We start from the raw sequence: 24553 nt of genomic DNA, 5'->3' as shown, positions 1-24553 counted from the left end.
GGAATGCACCCATCAAAATCACAACCTGGCTGCCTGTTCTTACCCTAGGTTGCTGGGCAGAGGGGTGTGAGCTCTGGGCATTCTGGGCACCACCAGATTGTCTGCAAACCTGCCACCCCGTCCGTGGCGACCGCCTCTGCCTGGTGATGCCATCAGCACAACCTGAGCTACAGCTGCTTGTGCTGGTTGGAAAGCTCCCGTCTCCTTCGATCTACCTGAGCCCAGAGCAGCACAGCTGCCTCCCAGCCACAGGGCACATGAGAGTCCCCAGCCAGGGGCGGCCCGTCCATATAGGCGAGCTAGGCGGTCGCCCGGGGCGCCAAGCTAAATGGGATGCCAAATGGTGGTGCGATATCACTGAGGGGTTTGGAGGTGGGGTGCCGGTTGCATGGTTCGCCTCGGGCACCAGTTGGTGGCAGCCAGTCTAGGGCTGCCCCTGCCCCCGGCAGCAGCAGACTGTGACGGGCCAGCCATGCACACGGAGACGACCTTCCTGGCCAGGCCTGATGTAATGCCAGCTGGCTGGCCCAGCCGGGTGCTGATCTGGCACATGCCTTTCCTCCTCGGAAAAGCACCCCTCTCGGGAGCTCCCCACAGTCCAAACCTGCCTAGCCTGACTGGGCTGTAGCTAGCGGGAACTGGGGGCCGAGAGGAACCATTGAGGGGCCCCGGGGGGCATAGCTAGCTTCGGGGGATTGGAAAGCAAAGGCAAAGCTGGACTGAATTTCAGGGAAGTGTCATGCCACAAGTGGTTTTCGAGGTGTAATCTGCCAAGGGAGGGGAGGGGAGCCAGGACACAGGCCTGCCTTGGCTGGGCAGGAAGAAGATGCCTCTAGCAGCCTGCACCGGGCTGGAAGAGGAAGGATTCTGGGTTGCAGGAGACACTGGAGTTCAGTCTGTCTGTAGCCAGGAATGTTTCGCTGTGTTGGGGCAGCTCTGGTTCCCTCAGCAGCCAGCTGAGTTTCATAACAATGAAGCCTCTTGTGTTATTCCCCGAGTGTCTGTGAGCCATATCCCTCCGTCGTTAGCTCCGTGCTACTTTGCTGGCTGCAGTCGCAGGGCCTCGCCATGCTAGCAAAGGTGGGAAAGAAATGAGGCCTGACAGAGCAGACACTTGCTGCGAGTCTCTTGCAAAGTCCCCTTGAGTCAGCAGGACGACGGTCGGGGTCCCACGCCTGGTGTCTGGGACCGTCCCTGCGGCAGGGCCTTGGCGGGCTGGTGATCAGCCGCTGCTTGGCTTTGCAGAGCCCTCGGCACGTGTTACACTCCCAAGGCAACGTGCTGCTCGCCATTCATTGTTCTCATTTGCTCAGCCAGCTGATTAACGTGTCACAGGCCTTGTGCCATCCCTGGTGCGGAGCGACTGGACTCACGGGGGACAGAAAGCTGCAGCCAAACAGCAAGTGTCAAGGCAGAATCAGATGGAAAAGAGGGATGTGGCCAGCCCTGGAGCTCTGCCGCCAGTGTCAGCTCTGTCAGACTATTGGTGTGACCTTGGGCAAGTCCCTTAACCGCCATGGGCTCAGGGCCCCTCTGTGCAAGGGGAAGAGAATGACCCTCTCTCTATTTGTCATGTCAGTTCTTTGGGGGCAGGGTCTGTCTGACGGTCTGTGCCTGTGCACCCCCTGGGCCATATGGCCCCACTCGCCGCTGTGGTCTCCGGGTGCAAACGAAGACCGATGCGTGAGACCTGCAGGAGGGCGCAGCGGTGCCTTGCGGTCAGCGCATGCGGAGTCCCAGTGCTCTGCTCCGGGAGGACATGGGGATTCACAGCCAGAGGAAGCTCCCTGGACCCTTCTCTGCTTTGTTGCAGTCTGAACTGACTGGCAAGGGCCTGGTTTTCTTGTTAGTGCTGCCACATTCTGCCTCCCCAGCATCTGGTCCCATGGCAAGGCCCTGTCTGCAGCAGTCGGCATGTTGAGCCTGAAAGGGCCCTCCAAGGAATCCCCTGCGGTCACGGGCAGTCAGAGAGGCAGAGTCTCCTAGGCATGGGGTGAGCGGGGCCAGCGGGCTGTAGCGCTGCTGGGAGGTGCTGTCTCTTTCCCAGTGTTAATTGGACGTGATGTTTTCTTCTTCTTCTAGTTCCCATTTCAAAGCCTCACGTTGTCCTTGCATCCTCCACCGTGCTAGAGCTCAGCGAGCATTTCACCCTGAACTGCTCCCACGAGAACGGCACGAAGCCCTCCTATACCTGGCTGAAGGCCGGCCAGGCCCTCAGCAACGACTCGCGGCTGCTGCTCTCCCACGACCAGAAGGTGCTCACCATCACCAGGGTCCTCATGTCTGACGATGACGTGTACAGCTGCCTGGTGGAGAACCCCATCAGCAGTGGGCGCAGCCTCCCGGTAAAGCTGACCGTGTACAGTGAGTATGGACGCTTAGGGGCAGGCGGGGAGCCCGTGGGGGCGTTTACATACTGTGACAAGCCCATGGAAAGCAAGGCTCAGTTGTGACCTGTGGGTGGAAATCTGCTGATAGCTCTTAAAGGGGCCCTTTGCACTTCACATCAGCACCCGTCCAGCGGTGGAGCGGAGGGTGGGGCTGAGGGGTTTGGGTTAACAGAGCTGGTGGCCATTAAGATGGTGAGCCCCATCCACAGCTGGCCACTCTCTTCCTGGTGCGGCTGCCTCCAGTGGTGACTGCAGTGTTGCGTCCCTCCGATCAGCCCCCTCCCTTTCCATGGGATGGAAGACAACTGAATTCCTGGCACATCCTGTTTTCCTGCCACAGCCAAACCCTGAGCCTGCTGGAAGTTAGGAGAAGAGGAAGCTACATCCCAAATTTGGTGGTCCCAGCTCTTACCGTTTAGGAGGTGTTCTTGAGCAAATGGACTCGCAGACAGGCGCCTTTAAAATATCTAGACACACAGATACACAGGGCAGTGTCCTAACTTGGTTTACAAAGACAGATCCATGCATACAAGCGGGGTAATCGTCTCTCGCTGTAAACGTTTTTCCTGCTGCACGACAGAAGGATGCGCTCAGGCTCTCTGGCACGAAACTGGCCAGTCGGAGCAGGGTGGGTGAGCGTAGCGAGCAGGGCACAACCCCCTAATATTCAGTAAATCGTAACTTCCCCATGACGCCTTACATGAGCCTCCTCGTCTGAAGCACAGGTCAGCTATGTCCTGTTCAGCTTGTATTCTCATAAAGCCCAGGGAATGCCGGGTCACAAGCAGCACTCCGCCAGGCTGCCGGGGTGTCCTGGTGTTGGAAGGGTTGTTGAAAATAAGCGAATGGCACTGTCCGTGCTCCTGTTGCCTCTGGGTCTCTCCAGTAAACTCATGCTCATTTTAGACCTGCGCACACGCAGCTCAGCTTTGCTCTGAACTCCAACTTTTCCTGACGCTAACAGCACTCAGATGGGTGCAGTTCCCACCCCAGTCTCTGATGCAAACCCCAAACATCAGCCAGGTGGCTAAGGGCTCTCTGGGATGGATTCAATCACAGGGGTCCCTTTGGGACAGTCATCCGGTGTGCTGGTCATGCCACTGAGCTCACCTACCTGCCCTCTGGGGCGCCCCACCTCCCTGTCCTGCTGGGCCAAAAGCTCTGGTCTGCCCCACCCCAGGCACAAAGTTGGGGTCACAACCCCCAGCAGAGCAACACAGACACTGAGATCAGCTTAGCTCTGGGAGGGCTCAACTCTAAGGCCATGTACAGCCCCCAGGAACAGCCCTCAAGAGGACCAAATCCCTAAGTAAATCCGTCTTATTCTGGGTAAAAGTCTCAAACCGAGAATGGTCATAAGGTGTCTGCCCCCTTTGCCAATGAAAGAGAGAGATGCACATTGGTTGCTCCCCCAGGTAACAATTATTTACACTGGGCTTGATAATAAACAAAGGTTTTGTCAAGTATAAAAAGTAAGTTAAACTTACTAAACACAGTGTGATGCTGCTGTAAAAAAAGCAAACATGATTCTGGGATGCATTAACAGAAGTGTTGTGAGCAAGACATGAGAAGTCATTCTTCCGCTCTACTCTGCGCTGGTTAGGCCTCAGCTGGAGTCTTGTGTCCAGTTCTGGGCACCACATTTCAAGAAAGATGTGGAGAAATTGGAGAGGGTCCAGAGAAGAGCAACAAGAATGATGGAAGGTCTGGAGAACATGACCTATGAAGGAAAATTGAAAGAATTGGATTTGTTTAGTTTGGAAAGAAGACTGAGAGGGGACATGATAGCTGTTTTTGAGTATCTAAAAGGGTATTATAAGGAGGATGGAGAAAAATTGTTCTCCTTGTCCTCTGATGACAGGACAAGAAGCAATGGGCTTAAATTGCAGCAAGGCAGGTTTAGGTTGAACATTAGGAAAAAGTTCCTAACTGTCAGGAATAAATTGCTGAATTAAACGCTGGAATAAATTGCCCAGGGAGGTTGTGGAATCTCCATCTCTGGAGAGATTTAAGAGCAGGTTAAACACCTGTCAGGGATGATCTAGACGGTGCTTGGTCCTACTATGAGGGCAGGAGATTGGACTCAACGACCTCTCGAGGTCCCGTCCAGTTCTAGTGTTCTGTGATTCTACAACTTTATGATAAAAAGTAGGATTTAAGTGATTGCTGTGGATACAGACAGATCAAAGGAAGTCACTGAGCGAAGACAGACAAAACATACCAGCTAGGTCTATTACGCTAAGAAACTTCAGGGGGTAGCTGAGTTAGTCTGATAGGGTGTGTCTAGACTACAGGGTTTTGTCGACAAAAGTGGACTTTTGTCGACAAAACTATACCTGCGTCCACACTGCCTTTGAGTTATGTCGACATAACGTCAACAAAACTCAGCAGTTTTGTCGACATATGTAAATCTCATTCTACGAGGAATAACGCCTTTTGTTGACAGAGTTCTGTCGATAGAAGGCATTATTGCATCTATACTGTCCTTTGCGTCCACACTGTTATGTCGACAAAGTGGCTTGCTTTGTTGACAGAACTGGCTGTAGTCTAGACGCTCTTTGTCGACAGAAGCTTTGTCGACAGTATTTGTCGACAAAACTTCTGTCGACAAAACCCTGTAGTCTAGACATACCCATACAGAAAAACAATAACAAATGGTCCGGTAGCACTTTATAGACTCTAACAAAACATGTAGGTGGTATCATGAGCTTTTGTGGGCACAGCCCACTTCTTCAGATGACGGACCATTTGTTGTTGTTTTTTTACTAAGAAACTTGTTACCTGCAAATTCTTATCCTAACAGTTGTTCTAATCATCTCTTTCACAAGCTAGGCAGCCTCCTAAGCCGGGCCCGATCCTTCTCTCACTCCTGTCTTAGATGTTTCCAGCAGGCATCTTGGGTGGGAAGTGGGGGTCTCCTGGCACCTGGCAACCACCCCTATTGTTTGGTTCCCCCCTTTATGTCCCTTTTGCCCAAGGTAGGAATTCTTTGTGCTCAGTTCAAACTTTTTCTTCTCTTGAGTGGCAAAGTACCAGATCCAAAATGGGTTCCTGCATCAGGTGACCTGGCCTCATGTCCTGGCAGGACCAATCACAACCCAGGCTACAGCAAAACCAGACCTATTCACAGCTCATTACTTTGAGCACTGGGCCATTACGCTGGTGTTGGTTAGGGGTTGCACGGTTCTTGAGGGTGCAGCATTTCCAGCGTTTGCCCATTGTTGTTCATTTTCCCCTCTCCGTGGTGGTCACTGTGTTGCCGCCACATCTTGTGACCTGAGCTGACTGTAGTGTTGAAGTCTCCAATAGACAGAGTTGCTTGCCTGGCGGTAGTTTGCTGATGGCACAGTTGAGTTACTGGTAGAATTAGTCCTTTTCTCCAGAGGTGATGAGTGATGGAGCACAAAAACTAATGATGTTGGCAAAGTCTCCTGTGGCAGATATTCCTAGTGGTACGATTCATTCTGACATCTGGCCATGCAAGGTCAATGGTTCTCTGCCCCCTTCCTGAGAGCCAGACACAAGCTGGTTGGTGGGGGTGGAGGCGTAAGGTGTTGGGTCTGTTGGATTCCAGGCCTTGGCTGGAGCCATGCGTTACAATGAGTGAGCATATGCACAGAGTGAGCATATGCATATCCGTCAGCAACACTGCTTCTACAGAGCAAACCAAAATCACTGTCTGTCTGGCCCAGAGCAGAGCTGGGCACCCACCAAACCGCTGGACAAAGCACTGAAGTGTTCATATTCTGCCACCTGCCGCTTGCTGCCATTTCTGAGTCAAAAGAATGGGGGCTGGAGCACATGGACCAGTGAGCCTCAGACTGGTGCTTGGAGCTGCTAATGGCTCTTTATGTGGTTTTTTGCAGCACGTGGTATGTGTGATTTAATTAGTGCCCAAGCTAAGCTAGCAACCAATCAGGGTGCTTTTACTGTATTGTTAGCCAGCTGTAGATGGTGATAATGCATGGTCAGTGATTTTGCTGTGAGAATAATATGTACCCACAATATCTATAAAGCTGTTACTCACCTATTTAACTAAAAAACATAAATAGTGATTTAAAATTAATTATGGTTACTCACACTTTAATCTTACTGTTAAACAACAGAATACCATTTGAAATGTCTTACATAATTTAGATGTTTTTCTGATGTTTGATTGTTTTCAAATATAGTTCAATTACAACACAAAACATAAAGTGTACAGTGCTGATTTTATATTATTATTTTTATTACAAGCATTTGCACCGTAAAATAATATTTTTCAGTTCACCTCATACAAGTACTGTAGTGCAATCTCTATCATGAAAGTGCAACATACAAATATATATTTTTTGTTATGTAACTGAACTCACAAACAAAATGATGTAAAATTTTAGAGCCTACAAGTCCAGTCAGTCCTACTTATTGTTCAGCCAATGGCCAAGACAAACAAGTTTCTTTACATTTACAGATGATCATACTGCCCACTTCTTCTTTACTTTGTCACCTGAAAGTGGGAACAGGTGTTCACGTAACACTTTTCTAGCTGATATTGAAAGAGGTTTATGGGCCAGATGTGCTAAACATTCATGTGCCCCTTCATGCTTTGACCACTATTCCAGTGGACATGCTTCCACGTTGATGATGCTCATTAAAAAATGTGTTAATTAAATTTGTGATTGAACTACTTGGGGAAAATGAAATATCTCCTGCTCTGTTTTACCCACATTCTGCCACATATTTCATGCGATAGCAGTCTTGAATGATGACCCAGCACATGCTGTTCATTTTAAGAACACTTTCACCGCAGATTTGGTGAAATGCAAAGAAGGTGCCCATGTGAGATTTTTAAAGACAGCTATAGCACTTGAGCCAAGGTTTAAGGATCCGAAATGTCTTCCAACGTCTGAGAGGGCCGAGATGTGGAATTTACTCTTTTGAGGCTGTTGAAAACAACACTGTGCTGCAGAAACTACAGAATCTGACCCATGAGAAAAGAGACTCAACCCCCTGCCTCAGCTGGTGAAAATGACCATGCGTTAGTCTGCAGTGCTTTGGATCACTAGCAAGCAGCAGCTGTGATCAATGTGGACGCATGCCCTCTGGAATGCTGGCTGAAGGATGAAGGGCCATAAGAATCTTCAGTGCAGTGTGTCTGGCCCGGAAGTAGCTCCAGTGCCGTGCGAATGCCTGTTCTTTCAGGGGACATTGTAAACAGGAAGTGGACAGCATTATTAGGGTTGCCAGCTTTGTAACTGCATAAAATCCAACACCCTTGTCCTGCTCCTGCCCCCAGACTCCGCCCCCACTCCCTCTGTCCCTCTCCTTCAGTTCCTGGCTCCTATTCACTGGGCTGGAGAAGAGGGTGGGACGCAGGCTGCATAGGGTTACTAACTTGGCCTGAATTCCTGGAGATTTCATCACATGACCATTATCTTGAAGTCCTATGGCAACTCCGGTTGTCTCTGGGGGCAGTAAGAGGTTCTGACTTGTGGGAGGGGGTGGTTCAGGGTACAGCTCCGGTTGTGTGGTACTTATCTTGGGTGGATCCCAGTTGGCAGGGCTAAGGCCAGCTCCCTGGCTCTGTGCAGCTCCTGGAAGCAGTCCTCAGGTCCTGCCCCTAGGTGGAGGAGCCAGGGGCTCTGTGTGCTGCCCGTACCTGCTGGCACTACCCCTGCAGCTCCCATTTGCCTGGTTCCTGGCCAACTGGAGCTCAGAAGTGGCGCTCTCCCCCATGGCAACCCCTGCACCTACAAGCCCAACATACCGGTTGCTTCCAGGAGCAGTGACGAGCCAGGGCAGGCACGGAGCCCTGCTGGGCCGCCAACTGGACTTTACCAGTGGTGCTATCTGCAGCCGCCAAGGTCCCTTTTTCACCAGGTCTGTGTCTAGACTGGCAAGCTTTTCCGCAAAAGCACCTGCTTTTGCGGAAAAACTTGTCAGCTGTCTACACTGGCCACTTGAATTTCCGCAAGAACACTGATGATCTCATGTAAGATTGTCAGTGTTCTTGCGGAAATGCTATGCTATGCTGCTCCCGTTCGGGCAAAAGCTCTCTTGCGCAAATTGCACAAGAGGGCCAGTGTAGACAACGTGGTATTGTTTTGCGCAAAAAAGCCCCGATGGCGAAAATGGCGATCGGGGCTTTCTTGCGCAAAACCGCGTCTAGATTGGCACGGACGCTTTTCCGCAAAAAGTGCTTTTGCGGAAAAGCGTCTGTGCCAATCTAGACGCTTTTTTCCGCAAATACTTTTAACGGAAATACTTTTCCATTAAAAGCATTTGTGGAAAATCATGCCAGTCTAGACGTAGCCTAGGTGTTCAGGTTGAAACCAGATGCCTGGCAACCCTACGCATTGTCTCCTTCAAATGTAGGCAAAGCCGCTTGTCTGAGCGACGGGCTGAACAAGCGGGACTGGGTGGACTTGTAGGCACTAGAGATTTACATTGCTTTGGGTTTGAATGCAGGTTGTTTCGCTCATAATTCTACATTTGTAAGTGAAGCTTGCATGCTGCAGACATTGCACTGGAAGGTGAATTGAAAAGGATTGTTTCTTTTGGTTTTTATAGTGCAAATATTTGTAAAAAAAATGTAAAGTGAGCAGTGTACACTTTGTATTCTGTGTTGTAACTGAAATCGATATATTTGAAAATGTAAATAACATTCAAAATATTTAAATAAATGGTATTCGATTCAATTAATCGTGATTTATGTTTAATAGCTTGAAAGGCTCAATTTTTATCTCTCTCTGTGTGAGAGAGAGAGAGAGACAGACAGACAGACAGACAAATTTCCTCCTGTCATGCTGCTGGAATCTGAGGAGCGCTGTGGTAAATGGCACAAGGAATTCACACGACTGTGGCTCTTTTGGGTGATGCTGATCCCTGATTTGGCTCCGGAGCCCTTCAAGTCTGCATCTCGCTGACAGAGACCCTGGCCCCCTCCCAACCCCACCCCCACAGTTCCAGGCAACGTTTGCAAGGCCCAGGGCCAGCAAAGGTTCCCTCCCAGGCAAGGGCCTTCGCGGCCTCTGCAGCACCCTGTGGGTCCAACAAACACCTGGGAAGGGATGTGTCTGGGCACTGAGCTGGGTCCTGGGGGCTCAAGCTGAAGGGGGCGAATTGTCCCTTTCTGCTCCGGTTGCCGTGCGCTGGGGCCCAGAGAGGCTGCTCCTCTGCCGCCTGTTGGGTTCCCGGGGGCCATGTGACCCCTCTGGGTGCTGGCGGGCGGACTGAGGCTCTTGCCCTGTCTGCAGAGCGCTGTGGCATGACGCTCATTCCCCCTTTCTCCTAGGACGGAGCTCGCTCTACATAATCCTCTCCACCGGGGGCATTTTCCTCCTCGTCACCTTGGTGACCGTCTGCGCCTGCTGGAAACCCGCCAAAAAGTGAGCATCACACGACACTTGAGTAAAACAGCCGTTACTTTGCTCCTTGACCCGTCCTGGGGATTGCATGGGACACAGCTCCCCCGGCTGCTCCCTGCACCCGGCCCTGGCCCACCCCGGGGACACAGCTCCCCCGGCTCCTGGCCCATCCCGGGGACACAGCTCCCCCGGCTGCTCCCTGCACCCGGCCCTGGCCCACCCCGGGGGCACAGCTCCCCCGGCTGCTCCCTGCACCCGGCCCTGGCCCACCCTGGGGACACAGCTCCCCCGGCTGCTCCCTGCACCCGGCCCTGGCCCACCCCGGGGACACTGCTCCCCCAGCTGCTCCCTGCACCCAGTTCCTGGCCCCACCTCAGGGACACTGCTCCCCCGGCTGCTCCCCCTGCTCTGTCAGGCCTGTCGCTCTTCGAACTCCAGAAACTCGGCGACACAGCCCACTGTGAATGAACGAATAATGCTCAGAATCCCAGCTGGGTGCAGCTCACAGTTATCTGCCTGGTGGCAGGACAGAGCAGTCTGGGGCCCACACGCTGTTCGGGGCAGCTGCGGTGCTCCACTCTCACCTCCTCACATGCCTGGGGCTGTGGGGAGGGAGGTGAGGCCACGAGCTCTGCTGGCTCCAGTCTGGGGAATCTCCCCACAATCGGTGAGGGGCCACCCCTGTCCCCGCACGCATCAGGGCCAAGGGTCCAGCCGGCTTTGCAGCCTGCCTGGCCGCCCCTTCCCAAACGCCCAGCAGGAAAGGCGCTAGAGGGGCCAGTAGCTCGCTGCCCCTGTTCCACTGGGTCCCGGGGAGCAGAATGTCTGTGTCGCTGTCCGTGACACCAGGGCGGGGCTGGCTCCCAGCAATGGGCCAGCCTTCAGAACAGAGTCCACACTGCTGCGTGCGGGGCCGTCAGCGCTAAGGCAGAGCAGGAGGGTTCCATACCCCCCGAGGCTTGAAATCCCTTCCCTTCCCCAGCGCCTCTGCCCCGCGATCGCCCACAGCCTGGCTTGCCTGTGTCCTGCAGCTCTCAGAGCGCCTGGCCAGTCCCCACCCAGCTCTGGTGCACGTTTGTAAAACCCTGAAATGTTTCACATTGGAGCAGGTGAAACCCACAGCCACAGTAGGGCAGACTGGCCCCTGGAGCAGGGATCTCGTCCCAAGCCAGTTCCCAAATCCCCTTGGTCTCTCTTGCTCCTTTACTCCCTGTGCCCCCCTCAACTCCTGCGCACCAAACCTTGCTGCTGCTCCAGGTTTCCCGGTCGTTACTGCAGGAGCTGAGCAGACAGGGTCCAGCTGCCAGCCCCTTGCATCGTGCAGCCCTGGGATTTTGTTCCCTTCTGCCGGGAGAGGCCTGGGCTGTGTATGAAGCTGGGGAAACCGGCTGGGCAGCAATGCATGCATGGCCAGAGACAAGAGCACTGCAGGGACCCACACAGAGGGCCCTCTGAGCACACAAAGCACCTTGTGTGTCTTACAGAGCCAAGCCGCAGCCGGACAAGCACAGCTCCTCGGAATACCTGGACCAGAGCGAGGCGCATTTCAAGCAGGAAGGTAAGCCATTGGCCGGGGGCCCTGTCTGCTCAGCTCCCTCTCAGGGCACAGGTGGCTGCAGCCTCTCAGGGCCTGTGGCAGCCCCTCGGCAGGCAAAGAAAACGGGAAGAGCGGTCGTCCCTGTTTACACGCACTGGGCAGCTCGGGAAACTCCTTGTTGTCAGAGCTCCTTTGTGGGCCCCCCCCCCGGCGGAACAGCTCACGTGAGGAGGGCCCCAGTGGGGCAGTGGTCGTCGTGGCACTGCTCAGGTGGGTGGCACGACACTCCCGCACACAGGGCTCGCTCCTGGGCAGTTCCTTCCCTGCCAGGCTGAGTGGGAAGGGCTTTAATCAGGTCGTCACCCTGAGTAATCGAGGTGCTGCTGAAACGCCCGCACCCGCCCGCCCTGGGTTCTGTGCCCCATCCCAGGGCCAGGCGAACGGACTCTGGACCTAACCCAGCCCACGCTGTGCTGCTGAGGGAAACCTAACAGTGCCCGAGGCACCTGCCTGCCTTGCCAAACTCAACTTCCCTGGGGATGTTCCTGCCTCCTCTCCCTCTTGTGTTCTTGGAGTTAGGAACCCTGAGCTTCCAGCATGGGGAGGTTCAAGCATGGAGCCCTAACCCTAACCAACCCAACCCAAACCCTAACCAACCCAACCCAAACCCTAACCAACCCTAGCCCAAACCCTAACCAACCCAACCCAAACCCTAACCAACCCAACCCAAACCCTAACCAACCCAACCCAAACCCTAACCAACCCTAGCCCAAACCCTAACCAACCCAACCCAAACCCTAACCTGCCCTAACCAACCCTAACCCAAACCCTAACCAACCCTAACCCAAACCCTAACCAACCCAACCCAAACCCTAACCTGCCCTAACCAACCCTAGCCCAAACCCTAACCAGCTCTAAGCCTAACCCGCCCTAACCCATCCTAACCCAAACCCTAACCCCAAGCCTAACCAGTCCTAAGTCTAACCAATCCAAACTCTAACTCATCCTAACCCTAACCCGAACCCTAACCCCAACCAGCCCTAGCCCTGAGCTCCTAGCACAGGCGTTCTGGGCACCGTGCTCTAGCCACATTTCTCTGGTTTCTCACTCCTCAAGCCCATTGCTTATTTGTGGCCCCTTTTCCATCACTGGGGCTCTGCCCACCTGCCTGAAACCAAAGGCCAGATGGGGCCCTAGGGCTAGTGCTGTGTCATGGCCGTTTGGGGGAGGGGTACGAAAGGGCTTGCATAAGCACCGCCAGGCTGGGTCAGCCCAAAGGTCCATCCAGCCCGGAGTCCGGTCTGCCCCCAGGGGCCAATGCCCGGTGCCCCAGAGGGAGGGAACACAGCAGGGAATCCTCACGTAGCTGAATCCCTCCTCCATAGCCCCCGGCTCCTGTCTGACTTTGCACAGACCACAAATCTGAACAAAACCCTCCTGTTTCCCTTGCTTGTGCCTGGGCCCCTTTCTCCTGTGGGGCCTGGGAGTGGGGGGTTCTCCATGCCACAGGCTGCGCCCACAGCTCCTGCGCCCTAAACGACAGCTGTGAGCTCCGGTTCCTGCCCCGATGCAGGCTGGGGGGTACCCACAGAGGTGTCTATATCTGACACTCGGGAGCCGAAGCTGCGCTCGGCCACTCCGGCTCTGTAGTGCAGCACAAGCACGCAGGGGCCCGTTTTCACCCCTCTGGCGTGTGGCTCCGTGCTGGCAGCCTCTGCCTGCCAGCTAGTGCAAGCCAGTCCCACAATCAAAGGGCAGCGTTTCCGTGACCCAGCTCAGGAGTCTGAGCTGGCGGAGAAGGCAGATTGCCTGAACTTGGGTCGCCATCCTGCTCCGAGAATCCAGGCAAGGCCAAGAGGGCTTTAGCACCTGCGCAGCAGCTGGGACAGACACGTGGACAGACGGACACAGGCTGCGCACAGGGTCCTTCGCCAGCTCCTCGTCAGAAATGTCACCAACATTGTTTGTTGTTTCCGTGCAGCTGAGATTGTCCCCCACAGTGGAGAACACGAACGCAGGAATCCCGTTGCTCTCTACATCCTAAAGGACAAAGTAAGTGTAGTGCTTGTAACCCGCAGGGCCTGTCATTTCTCAGAGCAAGCTCTGTCCATACCAAAGGGCGAGACCGCCCTGTTCTAGGCAAGGCGGGAGAGGGGACACTCGCATGGCCACGCAGGCACTGACCCTCAATCCTGGAGCTGTGGGAGACACTTCCAGTGAAGCCCTAGCAAGAGGCCATAGACCCGTGGTATGTCAGTCTCCTGTCCGGGTTGGGGGACTCTGGAGGTTTAGAGCCATGCGTGGAGACTGCGCGGGACTTGTGGTTTCAGGTGAAACGGGGAGACCCAGACACGCTGATTGAATTCCTCTGAGGTTTGACAGCTGAACCAGAAACTCGGAGCAAAACTTGTGGGTCGTGAACCCCAGAGGGGCCCACCCTAGAAATGGCCATTCAAGCTCCTCCAAAGCAAACAGCTGAGATTCACCTGGCTCTCGCACAGCGGATCTGCAATGGGATTTGTGGCACCTCTGAGTTTGGCAGGTCCCATGTAGCTGGAACATTCAATCCAGACTAGATAAATCCATGGCGGTTAGGTCCATCGATGGCTCTTAGCCAGGAGGGACAGGCAGGGTGTCCTGAGCCTCTGTGTGTCAGGGGCTGGGAATGAGTGACAGGGGAGGGATCACTTAGAATAATAGAACACTAGGACTGGCAGGGATCTGGAGAGGTCATCGAGTCCAGTCCCCCGCCCTCACGGCAGGACCCAGCACCAACGCTGATAGATGTCTATGTAACCTGCTCTTAAATATCTCCAGAGATGGAGTTTCTTTAGGCAACTTATTCCAGTGTTTCAGCACCCGGACAGTTCAGACATTTCCCCAAATGTCCAACCTAAACCTCCCTTGCTGCAGTTTAAGCCCATTGCTTCTTGTCCTATCTTCAGAGGCCAAGCAGAACAATTTTTCTTCCTCCTCCTTGTGACTCCCTTTTAGATACCTGAAAACTGCTCTCATGTCCTCTCTGTCTTCTCCTTTCCAAACTGAACAAGCCCAGTTCTTTCAGTCTTCCCTCATAGCTCATGTTTTCTAGACCTTTCATCATTTCTGTTGCTCTTCTCTGGACCTTCTCCAGTTTCTTCACATCTTTCTTGAAATGTGGTGCCCAGAACTGGACACAATCCTCCAACTGAGGCCTAACCAGCGCAGAGTAGAGTGGAAGAACGACTTCTCGGGTTTTGCTTGTAACACTCCTGTTAATGCAGCCCAGAATGATGTTTGGTTTTGGGTTTTTTTGCAACAGCATCACACTGTTGACTCATATTTAGCTTGTGGTCCATTATGACCCCTAGATCCCTTTCTGCCGTACTCCTTCCTAGACAGTCACTTCCCCTTCTGTATGTGTGAAACTGATTGATCCTTCCTAAGTGGAGCACTTTGCATTTGTCCTTATTAAACTTCATCCTGTTTACCTCAGACCATTTCTCCAGTTTGTCCAGATCATTTTGAATTTTGACCCTATCCTCCACGGTAGTTGCAACCCTTCCAGCTTCGTATCATCTGCAAACTTAATAAGCGTACTCTGTATGCCAATATCTAAATCGTTGATAAACAACAAGAAGTCTTGTGGCTACACTTGCACCCTAGTTTGAACTAGGGATGCAAATGCAGGCATTTGAAATAGTCAATGAAGCGGGGAATTAAATATCTCATGCTTCATTAACATGATCTCACTGGCACATCACTCCGAATGCCAGCTGTTTCGAAAGTGAAAGTGCGCGTTGAACCCCTTGGTTCGAACTAACGTTACTTCTCATAGTGCTCCTCATAGTAACATTAGTTCAAACCAAGGGGTTTGGTTCAATCTAACGTGTCCCAGTGCACACTTTCACTTTCGAAACAGCTGGCATTCAGAGTAACGCACCAGCGAGATCATGCTAATGAAGCGCAGGATATTTAAATCCCTGCTTCATTGACTATTTCAAATGCTTGCATTTGCATCCCTAGTTCGAACTAGGGTGCAAGTGTAGACATACCCTAACAGATTTATTGGAGCATAAGCTTTTGTGGACAAAGACCCACTTCGTCAGATGCATGTAGTGGAAATTCCAGAAGCAGGTATAAATATAAATAGGCAGGTATAAATGATAAATATACCTGCCTCTGGAACATGACATGCATCTGACAAAGTGGGTCTTTGCCCACGAAAGCTTGTGCTCCAATAAATTTGTTAGTATATAAGGTGCCACAGGACTTCTAGTTGTTTATGCAGATTCAGACTAACACAGCTACCCTTCTGATACTAAATCATTGATGAAGATATTGAACAGAACTGGTCCCAAAAGAAACCCCTGTGGAACCCCACTTATGTCCTTCCAGCATGATTGTGAACCATTAATAACTACTCTCTGAGTACGGTTATCCAGCCAGTTATGCACCCACCTTATAGTAGCCCCATCTAAGTTGTATTTGCCTAGTTTATTGATAAGAATACCGTGCAAGACCATATCAAATGCCTTTCTAAAGTCTAAGTATACCACGTCCACCGCTTCTCCCTTATCCACAAGACTCATTATCCTATCAAAGAAAGCTGTCAGATTGGTTTGACATGATTTGTTCTTTACAAATCCATGCTGGCTATTACCTATCATCTTATTATCTTCCAGATGAATTCCTTAATTACATGCTCCTTTTTCTTTCCTGGCACAGAGGTTAAACTGACTGGTCTGTAGTTTCCTAGGTTCTTCTTGTTTCCCTTTTTATAGATGGGCACTATATTTGCCCTTTTCCAGACTTCTGGAATCTCTTCTGTCTTCCATGATTTTTCAAAGATGATGAATAAAGGCTCAGATGCCTCCTCTATCAGCTTCTTGAGTATTCTAGGCTGCATTTCATCAGGCCCTGGTGACTTGCAGACATCTAACTTTTCTAAGCGATTTTTAACTTGTTCTTTTAAAATTTTATCTTCTAAACCTAGCTGTGACAGACCGAGCCGGGTCTGGGCACAGCTGAGGGCATTCGCTCAGGGCGAATTGCCCAAATTTGGGGCTCCTTACAGCCCCCAGACTGGAGACCTTCCCAAACAGGTCGCAAACCAGACTCACACAGCACTTCAGCTGCCTGCCTGAAGCCTCACAAGCAAAACCCCTCCGACACCCCAGCAATATCCGTGCCCCAGATGGCCCCGGGCCTCATACACCGGTGGGGGGTCTTAGAGCCCAATCTCACCTTCCCTGAACAAGGTCTGTCTGGTTCCAAGAAACCAGCCACAGTTCCCAGTCAATTTACCCTCTGGACCTTACCCACAAATCACACTGAGCCAATCCTTTAGAATCTACAATCTAAAGGTTTATTACTACAAGAAAGAAAAGCATGAGAGTAAGGTTGCTAAAGTATCATACATTACATGCATCGATTCTCCCAGTTCTTGATGCAGGCTTGCAGCAAAGATGTTATAGTGAGCGGCCGGGGGAAGCGCAGCGAGCAGGGACAGCAAATAGTGCCTGTCTGATCCTTTTCTGTGTGCAATAAGCTGCAGCTCCACAGATCAGAAAGCACATTGCAGCAGCTTTCAAGCATGCAGCTCCTGGGAACCCCTGCAGACGCCCAGGGGTCCTGCACAGGCAGCAAACAGGCTGTTGCTGTTTACAATGCCCTCTGGCATGATCTGTCTCCACTCTGCAGTGGCCGGGGCCTGTCCACACCTCCAGGAGCATTGGACAGATAGAAAACGACTGTAAGGCCTGCTGTCAAAGGCTGCCCGTGACTCCTGGTGCTGGGGAGGGGAAAGGATCGGGATCCCTCCCACACACAGTAACCCCTGCTGCTGTTGGGAGCTGGGAGGGGGAAGGCAGAGGCCAGATACGGCAGGGGCACTCGGGCGGGGCCTGCCTCTCACTGGCATTTTAGGCCTGCCCGCATGCCCTGTCTTTGCTGCCTTTGCCAGCTTCTCCTGACTGTGGCCGGTTGCTTCTTGTCTTCCTGAAGGAATCTCCAGAGGCAGAAGAGGATTCCCCTCCGGATACCAGAGCCGCAGCCGAGCCAGGACCGCCCAGCTACTCCAGCTCTCCTCCTGGCAGGTCCCCAGGTCCTCCCATCCGCTCAGCTCGCAGATATCCCCGCTCCCCAGCCAGGTCCCCGGCCTCCTCCCGACTGCACAAGTCCCCGCCCAGGTCCCCGGGCTCTCCAGTGCGCTCCCGGAGCACCACGCGCATGATGAGGACTGCGGGCGTCCAGATCATCCGGGAGCAGGAGGAGGCCAACGCTGTGGAAATCAGCGCCTGAGGATGAAGCGCTGCTGCCGAATGTCCTCAGCAGGCGGCCGCGTTGGCCTCGGGCGTGTCTGGCGGCGGGCGTGAGTGGGGCGTGGGGCCGGGACTGCCTGTCGAGCAAGGGGAAGCGCGTTGCTCCGCCGGCTGGCTGAGCCCAGCCGCAAGATTTATTGTAGCCTCAATGCTCAGCATCAGCGGATTACAGACACTAATTTGCTATTTAACACCCTAGCGCAGCCCCGGCCGCTCACTAAGCTTCGGTTTTCTGGGGTGTCAGACTAATTCCCTCACACTCGAGCGCCCTCCCTCTGCGTGTGCGCGCGAGAACATGTGTGCGTGCGACGAGGCGGTGTGTGTGAGCATGATTGCTTTCACGTGTGAGGAGCGGTGCACGTCTGCCTGAACAGCACCTCGGTGTAGCACTACGGGAGTCTGCCAGCGAGTACCTTCGCACGTGCACTGCACCCCGTGCACTGATGTCTGCCTGGACACACACCCGCGGCCGTGGTCCTGCGGGGAGGCCTGTCTGCAGAGGCTGTGCCTCTCTCAGAGCATTGTGCGGGGCTGGTTTCAGAGCTGTGCGAGGGAGTCGAGGGTCTAGCACCCTAGACCTGCCAGGGCATGGCTTGGTGAGGGGCTTGCTGTGGGGCTGGAAGGCCACTGGATGCTGCTAGTCCCTGCTTGTGCCAGACGTAGGCTCGGTGGCTGTGTTCACTGGAGTCCCCATCGCTGAATGCACGGGCTGGGCCATGTCTTTTCCCCGCAAAGCAAGCACAGCATGTGCACATCAGGGTAGCTCAGCTTCCGGACCTGATTCCCAGGCCCCTGCCCAGGGCGAGTCCACAAAAGGGCACGGTCCCCTCCAAGAAGCCGACGTCAGCGATGTCTGTGCTGCCCCGTCTCTGCTGCTCTGCATCCAAGTCACAGCAAGCTGGAGTGGAACCTGCCCCCGTGAGCAGGGCCACAGAGACTGCTCTGGTGTGCGAAGGTAGGGTTAACGCTGCGCGTGCCCGGGGCCAGCCAGGGCCAGGCTGCTGCCCTTTGGCCCTCAGCAGGCAGGGTTATCGCTGCGCGTGCCCAGGGCCAGGCTGCTGCCCTTTGGCCCTCAGCAGGCAGGGTTATCGCTGCGCGTGCCCAGGGCCAGGCTGCTGCCCTTTGGCCCTCAGCAGGCAGGGTTATCGCTGCGCGTGCCCAGGGCCAGGCTGCTGCCCTTTGGCCCTCAGCAGGCAGGGTTATCGCTGCGTGTGCCCAGGGCCAGGCTGCTGCCCTTCGGCCCTCAGCAGGCAGACGCAAGCAGAGCAGAGGGCCGCTGGGTGGCGCTGAGCACTGCGAAGGAGCTAACTGTGCTAGCGCAGTGTTTCTCAGCCAGTGGTCCGGGTACCTCGGGGTACTCGAGAGATGTCTGGGGGGTGCGTCAACACAACTGAAATTTGGAGAAAACTGAATTTTTGTTTTACGTTTTACAGCGTTTTATTATTTTTGTACTTTTTACACCCAAAATTTCCTCACCCGCCCATTAAGTTGTTTGAACAACTGGGTTGCAGTGGTAGAACAAACCCGCGTGTGTCTGAGAACGGTGGGGCTGCGGTACCGATCATGGGCTTGAAAAGGGCACTTCGTACAAAAAGGCTGAGAAACACTGTGATGTGGGCCCCAGGCCCAGCCCGTTTTAAAGCCGCCTCAGATCTCCATTGGCTGGCTGGGCTCAGGGCCAGCGCGCTGGCAGAGGGTAGACACTGCAGTGACCAACCGGCCTGGGGCTGCACAAAGGGCCGGCTTGGGAGCTGGCTGTTCTGGTTAGGACCCCTCCCTGCACCTGTGCCCTGCCAAGGGGGCTCCTTCGCTGAGGGAGCCTGCAGCTCTCCAGCCCTTTGCCCGGCCAGAGCAGCACAGAGGCCAAACAGCTGCCCGACCTCACCGCTCCAGCAGGGCCTGGCCTCGGCCTCATCTCACAATCCTTGGGGCAGCAGAGCCGGGCAGCTGGGCCATCCCAGCAGGAGCCACCCTGGTCCCCCTGTGGCACTGCCCCTTGCCGAAGCTGCAGGCGCAGGCTGGTCTGTGACACCTGTGGCCTGCAGGCCCAGCTCCCCTCCCCTGACTCTCACTGACACCCTGGGGGTCAGTCCCCCAGGCAGGGCAGGGGACTATGGAGGGCCCGGACTGAGCTCCCGGTCACTAGCACAGCTTGGGGGATGCTAATTGGCTCTGATGTACAGTTGCAGGGCCATGTGTTTCATCAGTCTGCTTGCTTCTAGCGCGCTGGGCCCTGGGACTTGCCTGGCAGGTGGCTAGTTAGCCCGACTGCTGTCTCTCTCCTCCCCCTCCCCCCCGGGCCATGTCTTTATTTTCTGTGAAAATTGCCTGTTCTTTGCACGGACGTTCGGACGTGGCACCGGTGCCCATTCATGTTGGACTGCTCTGGGGAGCTAGCAGAACGTCCCAACCCCAGCAAGGGGAGGCGAGCGAAGCCGCCATCTAGCCAGGAGTTAGGGCCCCGCATCCTCCTCGCACCCGCCAGCTTGTACGGCACCCCTGTAAGCAGACACTGTTGACTAATAAACTAAACCTACTACCCTCCAGCCTGACTGCTTTGCTCCATTCATCTGCCACCCCTGCCAAACAGCCTGGCGCCCAGGCTGCATGTCGCAGCCAGATGGGTCTGGCCAGGCCAGGACCTGGGGCCCCACCTGGGGGAGCCAAGGAAAAGCTGTCGGGGGAGTTTAGGACCCTCTGCACCTTCAGCCCGCTGTGGACCAGCTTTCAAGGCCAAGCACGACCAGCGTGCATCTCAGGCCATGCACTTTCTGCTCCTGGAGGAGGAGGCAGCTGAGCTGAAGCCCCGGAAAAGGTCTCCTCTCTGAAGGAGAGTGCTTTGCTGGCACACAGTCTGAGACTGCTCTCAGCCAGGCCAGTGTAGGTTAGGAGAAATTCCAGCACAGGCAGGAAGGCTGCACCGGTGTCAGCCCCCTTGACGGAGCACAGGGGGCTACAGAGCAAGGGCTCCTTCACCTCAAGCCATGGCCAGGGAAGCGCGTGGGCCCCTGTGGGAATGGGGCCAAGACCAAGTGACAGCAGAACCTCCCTCCCTCCCAAAGGCGAATGGCTCTGCCTCCCAAGCTGCCCAGTGGCTCTGCCCCTCTCCCCACGCACGGTGCCTGAGCCCACAACCCAGCTGTGCAGTCAGCAGCCCCTTTGCACTCCTGCCTGCCAGGAGAACCTGATTCTTCCCTTGGGACCCCGGGCCCTGTCAAGGCTGGAAAGCTGCAGGGCACAGAGACCGGAGGGGGCGATGCTGCAGGAGAGAAGTGGCCACGTGCGGCAGCAGGCCCGCGACAGGGCAACTGCCCCCGGCCCAGCAGTTCGAAAGGGCCCGGAGCCCCCGGCCACCACCGCTGTGATCGCAGCAGTGGCCGGAGCCCCCGCCCTTTTAAATCGCCGCCGGAGCCCCTGGCAGCTCTGAGGGCTGGCTGCCTGCAGCCCCGCCCCTTCCACCTGAAGCCCCGCCCCTTCTGGGTGTGTGCAGCAGCCCCTCTGGCAGCTCCCCTGATTGGCAGTGTTGGTGGGTGACTGTCACCAGGCTGTGAAGCCCTGTGCTGGGCCAGTGACTCGTTAATGCTCGGGTGAGCCCCTCACCCTCTCCTCCCACGCGTGGGCTCTGAGGCAGCAGGAAGCCCAGCCAGGCCTGACGTGGCTGGAGCTGCAAGTGCCTGTCTGCTGTGGAGAGTGAAAACTGGGATGGGCGGAGGGGAGTCATTTCAGGTTGTTCCCAAATGAATTTTTCCTAGAGAAGTGAAATAGCTAAAAAAAGGAATTTCCAGTTGAACGAAACGTTTTGTTCAGCCCGAAACAAAACACTTCGGTTCTAAGGTTCTTTCACTTGTTCAAACGTACAAGTGAAGTAAACTCACAGTGGAAGGTTTTGGTTTGTTCTGGAATTTTTATTTGGGGCGTGGGGGTTTTGTTGCTTATTAGACAGATTCAGCCCAAATTTGTGAAATGTTTCAGCCAACTCAAATCTGTGTTTTTGGAGAGGAAAAAGTTGGGCCAGAAGATTTCGCCCAGCACTGAAGGTTGAGTCTGAGGTTGGCTCCACACAGAAAATTCCTCAGCCAGCTTTGCCGTGCTGAAACCAACCCTCAGCCCCCATGCCTTGCGTGCCATCATGCGGAGCAAGCCCGGGCATCACTCACCTGAGAGCCTTTGCCAGGAGAGGAGAGGCAGACGCACCTCACGGCTCACAGAGAACGTGATGTGATTGGGTGTGGTCCGAACCAAGCCCCTGTGCATCCCTGCCTGCCCCAGGGAACTGGCTAGCTCATGGCCCCAGGGCTGGTGCGTGGGCGGGGGGGACTGTTTGTCTGACGATGTGAAGAGCAAAGAGGCATGAATCCCGCTGGAGGGAGAGGCCTGGCCTGTCTTCAGGAAGGCACCTGGCATCTCTGCTGCCAGACAGGCAGGTGGTGAGCGGGGGGGGGGGGGCAAACCCTTGCTGGCCAATCGGAGGGCCCTTCTGGCAGAGTGGCTTTGGACACAGTATTCAATGAGCATTGCTGGGGTTGTGGATCGTTTGAGTGGCTCTGGACTCTCCAGTTTCGGTCCTGGAATGGCCCCTCCGGGTCCCAAGCAGCGATCAGATACGGCCAGTCACTGCTGAAGTGCTGACGGCAGGTGCTGATTCCGAGGGGCAATAGGCAGGAAAAGCCGGATTTGCAGTGAAAGTCTGAGGCCGTCTCCCATCACAGAGGAGAGGGAAAGGGCCCTTTGGACCATGGGAGGAGCAGAGAGGGTGCTCGGGTAGCTTCCGTCTCTCAAAAGGCGTGCATTACCACGGGGCGAGGGGGCTGTACGGCCCTTGTCTTCTAGCCACGTGGCCAGGACATGGGCTGATCAGACAGAGAAGCAGAGGGGGACTGGGACCCCGTCTGGCCGAGAAATCACCCCACCATTAATAGCCACAATGGCCTGGGAAGTAAAAGTTCAACTTTCGCTTTCCCAAAAGAGCTGAGGTTCTAAAGACCATGGTAGCAGGGAGCCCCATGCACATCAGTGCTGGTGAACCTGCCAATGACCAGCCAGACTTTGCAGCACCCGGGGAAGCTCCTTCCTTGTTGATGGATGCCAAGTCCTTTTGCAGGGCAGAGCTCAGTACATGGGCCCCTCCATGGCCCCTATCCAATTCAGGAGCCCCAATGCACAGTGGTACCCTGCTTCTGTCTACCACAAGAGCACCCTTTCCAGCAGGACACACCGCGTGACACGTGCTCCATCCACACCCGACCAGCCAGCTGCTCGTGGACAGCAGCTGGGGGTGATGATCCTCCCAATGGTAATGGCTGAAGCAGGGTTACCGTGTGTTTGGGTTTCCCAGGCTGGCTTCTAATCTCCACCCAAGCAGCGTTTGCAATCTGAACATGTCCGTGTTGGTGAGCTGGGTGACTGGAGAGCAGCAGCATCCCCACCCCTCGCAGCACAGAAGTGAGGGCAGCAGGGTGTGGTGTGGTTGCCTTGTGAGGGGGTGTAGGAGCCCCGGCACCCCCCCAATCACAGGGTTAAGGAACACTGAAGGGCTAACGAGGCTTCACGCCCACACCTTTGCAGGGCACGCTCACAGGGGAGGGAGGTTTAAAAGGCAGCCAGCAGCTCAATCCAGGGCTGGCAAGCTGGGCATCAGGACGCACCCTGGGAGGACTGGAATGGAGCCGGTATCGAGCTGGTGCGTGATGGGGCTGAGCTCCCAAAGGAGGAGGCAGGACTGAGCAACGTTCCCCAGAGTCATGCAGCGGCCACAGGAGACCCGGACTGGAGCAGACTGAATAACACAAAGCCAGGTGAGCAGCTGAGTCAGCCTCACAGGGCCCTGGGTCAGAACCCAGTGGGATGGAGAGAGTGCAAGTTCCCCTGCTCCCACCCAGGGGACAACCACTAGCCAGGACTGTCACTTACCTGCACTGTCACTGGTAGGTCTGGCAGACACTCGAGTGAACCGTGAGCCCCTTGCGACACCCCTGCTCCCACACCCTTAGTCCTGTGCTGCCTTCGGCTGGGTAGCCAGAGTCTGCTGCCCCTGTGCCCAGGGGACAGGCTGGTGCTGGGCGTTGGGCTCTCTGCCCATGCCATTCAAACCCAGCGGGGTGCTGGGGACCTGGCAGCCGTGAATGGGAACATGGCTGGGGGTTGTCTGCTGTGGCAATTTTAGGCTGCTCTGGCTGGTCTCGGCCAGGCAGGAAACCTGGAGTGGAACAAGTGCCCAGTGTGCAGCTAAGCCATGGCATGGGGTCTGTGCAGTGGCTCCGCAGGAAACATCAGCCCGCCTGCACCTCTGCCACTCCACTGGAAGAAAGAACGTGTGTCCTCCCTCTTGCATGGTCCCCGGAGAAGGAGTTTGGTGCCCACATGTGGCCAGCTGTGGGGCCCGTGGTTCAGCCAGGCCGGTGGGGAGGGGGAAGGGCTGGTATTGGGGCATGATCTGCTTGGGCTGGGGGAGCTGCTGGCTTTGTGGTCTTTTAGCAATGCATGCAGCGCCGGCTGTGGGCATGTCACTGTGTGTTACTCGTGGAATTCCTCTTGGGCTTGGCGGAGTTGGTTCAAGTTGATTTGTTGCACTTTGAGCTGGACGAAGTGACCTGCCGCTGAAGATAATGCCAAAGGCCCGAAGAGCTAGAGAGAGAATGTCTGTGTTCTCCTGGTGGTTGAGTAGCGGAGCGGTTGATATGCAGAGCTGGCCGGACATCCCTGGGGCTCTCGATTTACAGGCGCATGTGGATTCTGAAGAACACAAGAGGTTCTTTTGAAGAGTTCATCGGCAAAGTTAACAGCTTATTTTGTTAAAGCCAGGCAGCAAAGTGGAGGGGGCGGTTAGGGCGGTAGAAGGTGTTCTGCTGGTTCACACTGTCATGCATCATCTGTCTTACTGGAAAAGTCACCCTCTGATTGAGAGAGCCTGAAAGGGTTCAAACACTTGAACCAAGAGAGACGCAATTGTCAACTTCCTGCTTGGCCTGCACTCTGTTG

General features: G+C 54.8%; 1 protein-coding gene across 2 annotated transcripts in view; it reads left to right on the top strand.

Annotated features, from left to right (window-relative positions):
* HEPACAM (hepatic and glial cell adhesion molecule) overlaps positions 1–20993 on the top strand; it is a 30784-nt gene extending 9791 nt beyond the window's left edge. Inside the window, exons 4-8 of one of the 2 annotated variants that reach the window (XM_075909612.1) lie at positions 2083–2364; positions 9664–9757; positions 11221–11294; positions 13255–13325; positions 17259–20993. In XM_075909612.1, coding sequence (XP_075765727.1) covers positions 2083–2364; positions 9664–9757; positions 11221–11294; positions 13255–13325; positions 17259–17555 — 818 coding nt within the window. In that variant the 3' untranslated portion in view covers positions 17556–20993. The remainder of the gene's footprint in view (positions 1–2082; positions 2365–9663; positions 9758–11220; positions 11295–13254; positions 13326–17258) is intronic. The other variant, XM_006122322.4, reaches the window with a different exon arrangement.
* The last annotated feature ends 3560 nt before the right edge of the window (positions 20994–24553 follow it).

Source organism: Pelodiscus sinensis, chromosome 26, assembly GCF_049634645.1.
Source record: "Pelodiscus sinensis isolate JC-2024 chromosome 26, ASM4963464v1, whole genome shotgun sequence".
Classification (NCBI taxonomy): Eukaryota; Metazoa; Chordata; order Testudines; family Trionychidae; genus Pelodiscus; species Pelodiscus sinensis.
The sequence above is the reverse complement of the archived record's forward strand: the minus strand, read 5'-3'. Positions and strand labels throughout refer to the sequence as shown.